General features: G+C 36.3%; 1 protein-coding gene across 1 annotated transcript; it reads right to left on the minus strand.

Moving 5' to 3' along the window:
* Positions 1-491: 491 nt before the first annotated feature.
* Positions 492-1,820, minus strand: LOC104416998 (increased DNA methylation 3-like). The gene is made up of 3 exons (XM_039314645.1): positions 1,344-1,820; positions 849-1,308; positions 492-712 (listed from the first exon to the last, which is right to left on the minus strand). Exons 1-3 carry the CDS (start codon positions 1,818-1,820, stop codon positions 492-494), a joined length of 1,158 nt encoding a protein of 385 aa, XP_039170579.1.
* Between the last annotated feature and the right edge of the window lie 9,711 nt (positions 1,821-11,531).

Raw genomic sequence — 11,531 nt, forward strand, 5'->3', positions numbered from 1 at the left:
TTTGCAGATGTAGCTTGGCTTTATTGGAAGTGGCCATATACAACGTTCCTTGGTCTTCACAGAAAAATCAGATTCCCAAATCTATGGATGAAGGGCACGCGAGAGAATTCCATAAAGAGTCCACACGAGGTATATTCTTTACCTTGCTTATCTTGCTTAATACTTGTACAAGAAAAGATTTTCCATAAAAGATGAATCAGCTCCTTCAATACTATCATTCATAGCCAAATTAAGAATCGAATGTAGTTCATGTAGAAATTCAGAAGGAAGCAATTAAGAGCAATATCCAATTTTTGTCTGCATTATATCTGCATCTGAAAAATTACAGGAAGAGCAAACATAGGACATGATTTGTGTCTAATTGAGTTTCGGTAAATTCCAAATGACTCATTTACTAAGTCTGAGCTGCTGAAGCATACATGATTTAGGTCTAATTGAGTTTCAGTAAATTCTGACATTAATTTTACAAATTCTGAGCTGCGAAAGAGTCATCAATTGTCGATCAGCTTCTTCACAACTCCTTCAAATATCCCATCTGAGCCAAAGTTGCAGTTGGACAGTCTAGGATCGACTCGACCGGGCAGCTGAAAACAGAGAGAGAAGTGTCCGGATGGACAGAGGTTTCCTGTTCTGCTCTCAACCACCTGCCCACTCGTGGCAGTCTCTCCTTCAATTAAGACATCGCCGATCATGTCAACTTCCCAACCAAATGCTGCAGCATCCGAAAGGAAGTTTCAGAGATATTCTTTATTAGAATGAAAATCCGCAAAATGGAGAACCCTCAAAACTTAATAATTAGCTTTTTGACCTATAATACTGAGGTTTTTCTCAGACCATCAGAAACTTACTTTGATCTCTTCTGACCCCTGGAAGTGACACCTGGAACAGGTAACAGTCTTCAGACTCCGCAAGGTTCACACGCCAGGTGGTGGATCCTGTAAGCCTCACGTCCGCATTCCCAGCCACTCCGACTCCGGCACTACAGGTGGCTGCAGCACCATGATATTGCCCCTCCGTCGTACTGAGTGGAGAAAACACCACCCTACCATCAAGTTGAGCCTTGAAGTAGGTGTCGCGTACTCCAGAGAACCATGCCGACGTGGAGGGTGAGCCTTCGTGTGGAACCATTCGAAGAGGCTTTACATCTAGAGCCACATTACTCTTGCATCTTCTTCGGTGAGAACCACCAGAAGGCATGAAAAAATGAGACTGTCCATCTGAATGCGCCTCCCTTGCTACCACTTCATAAAACGATTTGTCGGTGACATAAGCAGGTAGTATGGCCGCGTCTTTGTCAAGAATGAACTCCTGCAGCCCAGTCAAACTCTTGAACTTGCAACTACCTCTTCCCTGAGGAAAGAGGTGCTCGGGTTATCGATGAAGACGACATTGTCTATCGCCATAAACCGCTCCTCGACAAAAGACCAAGGGTGCAGGTCAATTGGAAATAGGTCAATGAACCGAGGGTAGTTGCTATTAGGACCGAGCACTTTGACCGGAACTGTGTCACTGAAGAATTTGAGCAACAACGATGGGGCCAGCACAACAGATTTACTGGCCTTCCTGAGTATGTAGTAATATATGTGCATCAGTTGCATCACCATCATCTGGGACCCAGCCAGCTGATCGGGAGTATACTGTGGCAATCTCTTGCGTATTCTCTGCATTGCCGACTTGTGCGGTGGCCTTTCTTCTCTGAGTTGAGGCCCAAAGTATGTCCCAAAAATGACCGTCAGGAGTAAGCGCTGGTCATTAGTCATCATGCCTTCGCCTGCAGGAGCAGCAGTGGATGGCGCAGCAGCATGCACCGGTTGAGCCATTTTCAATCAGACTCTGCAGGACAATACAGCATCAGTCTAGGAGCAGGACATCAGCAAGAACACCTATAATATTTCTTAGACTCAACAATCACAGTAAAAGTTTGCTTGACAAATGAAAGAAATGAAATTGTTGAACACTACATTTCAAAGTACTTTCGTTGTACAAGTATATCGTGAAAGATTGACTAATTGTTTCACATCATGTGAATAGATATTTGTTTTTTTCATCATTCTTCACACACAACTTCATGAGCACATCAAAATTAACCAAGAAGAACAAGAGGGCAAAGTGGCAAACCTGTAAGTACGAAGAACTTGGTTTGATGCTTTGGACCAGAGTAATCTTTAGAGCATAGACACTGGATGGTGAGTGAAAGAGTTGAGTGTGGCCAAAGTACTCGCACAAGGCGAGCTTTTTATAGTGCTGGCTTGCCTCTAAGGGCTAGTCTTGCTATTCAACAGCTTTCTCGATTCACTTTTTGTTTAAGATATTTTTTTCCTTCTTCGTTCGGACAAATTTACTATTAATCCGAGAAAAGAAAGTTATCCATACGGACCAATGCTAATGAGAAGACAATTAAATATAACTTACCCATTAATACATTGGTTCTTATCTCCCATTGCTGACTAAAACATGGAAGCCACCTGTTTGTTATTAGTATGACATATTAGGTCCAAATGAGGTTAGATTCGGTCAACCATGTCAACAAAATCTACAAAATCCTGAAAGTCCTTAATTTCATAAACCAAAATAAATAGGTTTCATACTAATAAATTCATTTAATGATAAGCTAATTCTATTGAGCAGAATCGGATATTTGTTTCTATTCTTGGTAAATCAATTTAAATGAATTGCTTACATTCAATTCTTCCAAGCATGCTTTGTTTTATTACGTTAACGGGGTTGACTCGATCATTGTCCAGGGAAAGACCAAATAGAGCATGCAAACTGTAAGGTAAGGTCAAGGTGTAAATTTGTTGTGCCAATTAACCATAAAAGGTAATGGCCAATGTAAGTAAATAACTATACAAGGTATAGCAAAAATAAAACCAAGCATAAAAGATGTATTCGAGAACGATAGAATTCTAACAAATGAAAATGACAAATATGACGCTCAAGTTTTATTTTATTTTTTTGGTTGAAATGACATTCAAGTTTAATAACATGTTTTTCCAAGATTTTGAAAGCCCATTGGGAAAATGCAAAGTAGTTTAGCCTAAAAGATTTTAGGCAAATGCAAAGGTCATTTGGTAAACTATGCTTTGAGAAGGAACTTTGAGAGAAATGTCGTTTGGTAAAAAACACATTTGAAAAGCTCACTAGGTGATTAATATTATTTTTTTTTATTTGTTTAAAATTGAAAAAAAAAAATTAATGTATGCAACTTTTTAAATATAAATTTTGACAATAATAGTAAAAAAATCGAATACATATATTATTTTTTGTAAAAAAAGACCAAACCCTTCACCGAAATTTTTTAATTTGTATTTTCTTAAAATTGAAAAAAACTGATGTATACAACTTTTTAAATATAGATTTTCGCAATAATGCTAAAAAAATCAAATACATAAATATAATTTTTTTAAAAAGACCAAATTCTTCATCAGAATTTTTAACTTTTTAATTATTTAAAATTGAAAAAAAAAATATATGCAACTTTTTAAATATAATTTTGAAAATAATACTAAAAAAATCAAATATATATATATATTAAAAAGACCAAATCCTTCATCGAAATTTTTTAATTTTAATTTTTTTTAAAATTTGAAAAAATAATGTATGCGAATTTTTAAATATAAAATTGAAAATAATGCTTAGAAATCAAATACATATATATAATTTTTTTCTAAAAAGACCAAACCCTTTGTCTAAATTTTTTAATTTTTTACTTGTTTAAAATTAGAAAAAAATAATGTATGCAACTTTTTAAATATAGTCTTTTGACAATAATGCTAAAAAAACCAAATATATAAATAATATTTTTAAAAAGACCAAAATATATTTAATTTTTTTAGCATTTATATATATTTGTTTTTTTAGCATTATTTTGGCATTTAAAAAATAATAACTAGGGCAAAATCAAAACTTTGAAGGATGAGTAAGGATAATTTTGGAAGAAAAAAATAAGTTTCTGTATTTGGCTAAATGTTGAAAGCTAGTCCCTACTAGTATTAGCATTTCAGCCTTCCCAATGCTTAACTTTAACTTGAAAGTTACTTTAAAATGGTTGTCAAATAGTCTAACATTTCCCAAAGAGCTTTGGAGGCTAAAAGTCCATTGGGAATATTGAACCAAACGCACCCTTAACCCACCCATCCGACACCCCAAGTGAACCATGGTACATAGCTTGACATTAGAAAGATACCCATATCATTATTTATCAATAATATTGGATTGTTCTATTTGCCTCAAGCATATACTAAGATAAAAGTTGAATCATATCAAAGAAGAATTTAGAGTCAAATGTAGTTCATTATGGAAAATTCAGTAAAAATAATTATTTGCAATTGTATTCCATATTTGCAATGGAAAAGGTACAGAGGAGCAAACATAGGATGCGATCTATGTCTAATCAATTTACGGTAACTTCCTACATTCTTTCAAAACAAAGCCCAAGCCGCCTGCAAGTCATCAATTTTCGATCTGCTTCTTCACAATTCCTTCGAAGATCCCATTTGAGCGAAAGTTGCAGTTGGCACGTCTGGGATAAACACAACCGGGCAGCTGAAAATGGAGAGAAGTGTCCAGGTGGACAAGGGTTTCCTGTTCTGCTTTCAACCGTGTTCCCACCTGTTGCAATCTCTCCTTCGATCAAGACCTCGCCATCCATCTTGAATTCACAAATAAAGGCTGCAGCTTCCACAAGGAAGTTTCCGAGAAATTCATCAATACATATACATCACCATGTTAATCAGAATCAACCAAACGGAGAATACTCAAAATTTAGTAATTAGCTTCTTGACCTACAGATATTGATTTTTTTAGGCCATTGGAGACTTTGATCTATTCTGATCCCTGGAGGTGAAACGTTAAACAGGTAACAGTCTTCAGACTCTGCAAGGGTCACACGCCCCGTGATGGATCCTGCAAGCTCCACTTCCGCATTCCAAACCACTCCAACTCCAGCACTACAGGTGGCAGCGGCACCTGTCGTATTGAGCAGAGAAAACGCCCTGTTGATGTTGCATTTTCTTCCATGAGAACCACGACAGGGCACGGAAAAATGAGGTTGTCCCTCTGAACGCCCCTCTTGTGCTATCACTTCATAAAACACCTCATCGGTGACATAAATAGGTAGCTTGGCAGCATCCTTCTCCGGAACGAAATCCTGCGGCCCAGTCAAAGTCTTAAGCCTCGCAACAACCTCTTCCCTGAGGTAAGAGGTGCTCAGGTTATCAATGAAGACGATCTGATCTATTACCATAAATCGCTCTTCGACATGTGAACAAGGGTGCAGGTTGGTTGGAATGAAGTTGATGAACTGCAGGTTGTTGCAACTAGGACCAAGCATTCTGGCTGGAAGCGTGTTGCGGAAGAACTTGAGCAACTAAGGCAGGGCCACCAAGACTGACTGACTGGCCTTCCTGAGTATACAATAGTATATGTGCATCATTTGTACCACCATCATCTGGGACCCAGCCAGATGATCGGGAATATACTGTGGCAATCTCTTGCGTATTCTCTGCATCACCGACTTGTGGGCTGGCCTTTCCCCTTAGAGATGAGGCCCAAAGTATGTTCCAATAATGACCGTCAGCAGGAAGCGCTGGTCATTAGTCATCGTGCCTTTGCCTGCAGGAGCACCTGTTGAGCCATTTTCAATCAGACTCTGCAGGACAATACGGCGTCAGTCGAGGAGCAAAACATCAGCAAGAACATGTATAATCTTTCTTGGACTCAACAATCACAGTAAAAGTTTGCTGGACAAATGAAAGAAATGAAATTGTTGCATGTTCAAAGTACTTTCGTTGTAAGAGTATACCTTGAAAGATTGACTAATTGTTTCACATCATGTGAATAGATATGTGTTTTTTCATCATTCCTCACACACAACTTCATGAGCACATCAAAATTAACCAAGAAGAACAGGAGGGCAAGGTAGCAAACCTGTATGTACCAAGAACTTGGTCTGATGCAGTAATCTTTAGAGCATTGACACTAGATAGTGAATGAAAGAGTTGGGTGTGGCCAAAGTACTAGCAGAAGGCGAGATATTATAGTGCCGGCTTGCCTCTATGAGGGGTAGTCTTGCTATTCAACAGCTTTCTGGATTCACTGTGGTTAAGATTTTATTTTCCTTCTTTGTTCGGACAAAATTGCTATTAATCCGAGAAAAGAAAGTTATCCATACGGACCAATGCTAATGAGTAGGCAATTTAATTTAACTTACCTATTAACACGTTGGTTCTTATCTCCAATTGCTACTAAAACATGGAAGCCACTATCAACAAAATCTACAAAATCCAGAAAGTCCTTAATTTCATAAACCAAAATAAATAGGTTTCATACTAATAAATCCATTTAATGATAAGCCCATTCTATTGAGTAGAATCGGATATTTGTTTCTATTATGGGTAAATCAATTTAAATGAATTGCTTACATTCGATTCTTCCAAACATGCTTTGTTTTATTACGTTAACGGGGTTGACTTGATCGTTGTCCAACGAAAGACCAAAAAGAGCATGCAAACTGTATAAGGTAAAGTCAGGTGTAAATTTGTTGTGCCAATTAACCATAAAAGGTAATGGCCAATGTAAGTAAATAACTATACAAGGTATAGCAAAAATAAAACCAAGCATAAAAGAGGCATTCGAGAACGAAAGAATTCTGACAAATGAAAATGACAAATATGACACTCAAGTTTTCTTTTTTTTTTTTTTTTTTTTGGTCGAAATGACATTCAAGTTTAATAACATGTTTTCCTAGGAAAAGGAGAAATTTTGGTTACTTGTGTTGCCCATTTATAGGATAACAGTCATGTGAATTATAGGAATGACAAGAGTAGCATATCCTTTCATTTAAAAAGCAAAATGTGAAAAAGGAGAGGATGATCCAAATCTGGTCTGGACTGAGACATTGCTGCCCTCTGTATTGCTAAGATGTAAAAATTGTGAATGGTTGACATACGCTTTCTGTTACGAGGATGAAAAATCCAGCCTCTTCCTTTTATTGCTCTCCCACTTATGATTGCTTGTTCACTTACCTCAGATCCATACTCATGGGAGTCTCTTGTCACAAATCATGTTTTATGATATCAAGAGTAAGGAATATCATAGTTTGAGATCAGATCCATACGGGTGTTTTTGGCGTTTCATGGATAAAAAACTGTACAAGTTACATGTGGGTAAATTGGTAATATGATTGGTGAATGTTAAATGTCACAATAGACCAAAAAAAAGTCTTGATAACCTATTTAACTGGTCACGTGTTTGTAACTTACCAATAAGTTTTGACAACTACAAATATTTTCTCATACTTCAAAAATTACCACCTATCTTAATAATCTATCAATGTATATTTTTATGACTTACCAACACCATGGATGTTAGAAATGAATATCGATATTCGTCATGTTAAGACACAAACTAATTTTAATCATTTATCAACTTTTTATCTCGCTGGATTTTGAAGATTATGTACATTTCTTTATAATTCCAACGTTACCATATACTTTATGTACTAGCATTTATTTTTATAACATACCAACATCTTTGAAGTTACTAATTTTTTTTCAAAATAACCAACTTTGATTCAATTTATGCAATAGCATTCGTCGCATTAAAATACCAATGAATGTTAGTTACTTGCCAATTTTTCATCTTACTTGCTTATGCAAAGTAATTATGATTTTTTTATAACCCAAATGCACGGTGGTAATTATCGGACCGCCTGACAATTAACTAGCAAAATAATTCACTACCATAGCTCCCACTTAATTTGAGTTCCCCATAATAGGAATTAAATCCACAGCCATTAATTTCTAAGCCGAAAGCACGGAAATGCCTTTACCACCGGATCAAATCCCTACTAGTAAAAGAAGTGACGACATTTATTCATACTTCCAAGGTTATCAACTACTTTAATAATGAACCAACATTTATTTTTGTGGCTTATCAACATCTTTGAACTCACTCACTTTCATTAGAAATTACCAACTTTAGTCTGATTGATGTACCATGATTCATCGTATTAAGATGCAAACTAATTTTAGTCACTTACCAACTTTTTATCTCACTTGCTTTTACCGACATTTCTTTATGCTTCAAAGATAACTAACCGACTTAATTATCTACAAATATTTATTCCTGTGCCTTACCAACGCCAAGTGCTTACTTTTACAAGAAATTACCAACCTTAATTTAAAAGTCCCATGTCCATCAATAACTAATTTAGTCACTTGACAATTTTTTAACCTATATATCTTTGTGCTTCAAAGACTACCAATTAGTTTTAAAATATACCTACATTTATTTCTATGGCTTATTAATGCCATGAAAGTTACTAACTTTACCCAAAATTACCAACCTTAATTTGACTTTCATACCGACATTCCTCACATTAATATACCACCTAACTATAACCACTTATCAACTTTCAATTTTTGTCAAGTTTGGAAAAGTAACAACAAAACCACTTACTCCTTTAATAATTTCCCAACATTTATCCTTGTGGTTTACTTAAAATGAAATAATTAAATTGTTATTTTTTGTTATTTTGAATTTCTTATATTGAAATTCAAAAATTATTATATTGAAATATAATTATAATTTTATTAATATAAAAAGTTTGTTATTTGATAAAAATAACTTTTATGGATGTTAAAAATCATATTCATCTTAAACCCACCTCCCCATAAGATAATTTTATCCAATCTATATTCCCCTTATATCCAACTTTCTCCATGTGATATCTTGATTTTCAACCTATTTTCGATTATATGAAATGGGTTTTTCATTGATGCACCTATAGTCTTTTTCTCTGAGCTGATCACTCATGATATAACTAATTTATCTAGTGAAGCCATAAAGGAATATAAATGCAACTGATTTCAGAATTCGACCAGAAATCGACTGCTTGACCGTGCTAATCTGCATGGGTCAATACGACACCATCAAAATCCAGATTAGAGACCGGAGATAGGTCGTTTTGATAGAGACATGTAATTAAAGTGTAGATGATCTCATCCGATTGCAAAACTCTCGTCAAACGGCACTAAACCAATTTTTTTGTTATTTTTGTACCTTGTGTCCGTATTTAAAATCTCGAGATTTTCACGACAATCGAGAGTTGCCTATGTGTCGAAAATATACAATGTGGCTAAAAAATAATCGACTATGGGCCAAATGCTAAAAATTCCTAGAAACTATTCGAATAAATTAGGTCACACCAAAATCGTGTCCGGTTGAAATTAACCACAAAATTGAACTTGATTTTAAAAATTAAAAGTTCCGTCATGTCACGACTTATTTTAGGAACGTCGACTAATCATCTGAAGAATTTTTGGCGAGTTCAAATTTTCGGCGAAAAATCAAAGTTTGGTGGAATTGGACCAAAAAATTCGAAGGCCCTTTTTTAAGTGCGCTTTTGGCATCCAAGTTGGATTATTTGGTGAGGAAAGTTGTGGAATTTGATGTGGACTTCCTCCTTGGCATTTTAGCCATTTAATTTGAGGCCAATTGAGGTGAATTGAGTGCAATTGAAGGGGAAATGCACAATATTCTTATGCCATGGGGGCAACAATATTTTGGACTACCTTGGTGGCTTGTGGAGGAAGATTGGTGAGGGAAATTTGCCAATAATGAAGCTTAGGGTAGGTGGGGGCCTTGTGATGATGAGAATAAATATTTATTGAAGACTTTTGAGGCATTTGTTCCCCGTCAAGCCAGCAGAACTTCCTCTTCTTCCTTCTTGCCTCATCCTCCTCCATTGTTGTTGTTTAGAGCTCAAGAACTAGCCAGCACACTAGAGAGACCAATAGCAACCTTCAACCACCCCTTCACCGCCGTCCAAGTTGCCCACGAGCGCCCGTCGCTCGCCACATGCCGTCCTGGCCACTCGCCGAGTCAGCCATTGCACCACCCAAGTCCAATTGCTTGAGCTGCCGTCTTAAAGCCCCCGAGCTGCCATTCACTGTCGCCAACTTGTCTTTGCCACCCCTGCTTGTGCCGCCATTCAACTTGTCCGTCTCCATCACCGTTCACCACCCACCTGCTATCCTAGCTCCCTCAAACTGGTTCTCTCGGCCCTCAACAAAACTGAAAGCCAGTTGAGGCCATGAGGCTTCATGGCCTGTTTCCAGCCTCTTCCGGACTTTGTTGGGTGTCGCCGTAGGCTCGAGTTCTACTCACCTCCGTGTTGCCATCGCCGTGAACTAACCGGCTTGCTAACTCAGTGAGTTTACTTGCTAAATCTTGCTTAGAGGGTTAATGATGCTTAGTGGATAATTAACTTAGCCTAAGATTAGATTAGGTGGTTAGTTTAGATTAATTAGTGGTTTAGTTGCTTAATTAGGCTTATTAGGTGGTTAGATTGGATTAGTTAAGGGTTAATTAGATTGTACTATTTAAGTACTATGGTGCATTATTATTCTAGATCCAATTAGGTGGTTAGACTAGCATATTTAGCTTAATTAGACATTTATTGAATTAATTTGCAATTATTTAATTAATTTTGCAATTTATATAATTATTTAATATTTTTCGGAAATTATACCAGGATAGTCGGTCGTCAAAATTTCATGCTGATTGTCGTGGTATAATCAGTTTATGTAATTGAATGATAATTTGTGCAATTGAGTGGTGATTGTGATTTTTGATTAATTATTTCAAAATTGTGAAATTTTGGTATTTAATTAGAAAATACCAGGTGTCAGGTTGACACCGAAAATATTTTTAAGTACTATATCAAATAATGGAACTTTTAAAAGAAATGATATCAATTTTTAAAATTCGATCTGACCGTGTACCCACACACGATTATTTTATTAGGTATTTTCAATATGAAGAAAATGGGCCAAGTATATTATTTTAATTGAGGCATTTGAGTACAAAGCTCAATGTCATTGACTAGGATTGAATATGCATGGAATCATTATCGGAACCCGTCACGAGCTGTTAAGCCAAACAATGCTCATTCGGAAATGACCCAAGTCAACAGATGTTGGTCGTAGTGGAGGCTGTTAGTGCTAGTATGAACACCTAGAGGGGGATGAATATGTGTGAAGACAATTTTCAAATGATATAGTAGAAATAATTTGCTTCTAAAATAGAGTATGATGAACAATAGATTTTGAGCAAGTTCATACTTTACAAGTTAAATAGAATTATGAATAAAGTAAAGGAGTTTAGTAAAGAGAAGAAGAACACATAAATTATAATGGTTCGACTTAAATTAAGCATACATTCACTCTCCACGCTGACAGCTTACTGGCTGGATTCCACTAAGAACCAAAGAAATTTTACAGCTTTGGGATCTTGACTTCACAGTGAAGAGTCTCTACCGGTCTCTCACAAAGTCTCGCTAAGTGTTTCTCTCTTTTGTATACAACTTTGAGCTCATAATATCGAATGACAAGAAAATGGTAAGTTTCAGACTTTGAAATTTTTCTTTCACGCACTATCTCAAACAACTGGAGAGTCCACTTTAAATACTCCTTCATACCTTCACGACCGTTGGCACTTACCAAAGGAATTCCTCCAATCTACCCATT

The sequence above is a fragment of the Eucalyptus grandis genome, chromosome 6 (assembly GCF_016545825.1).
Source record: "Eucalyptus grandis isolate ANBG69807.140 chromosome 6, ASM1654582v1, whole genome shotgun sequence".
Classification (NCBI taxonomy): domain Eukaryota; kingdom Viridiplantae; phylum Streptophyta; class Magnoliopsida; order Myrtales; family Myrtaceae; genus Eucalyptus; species Eucalyptus grandis.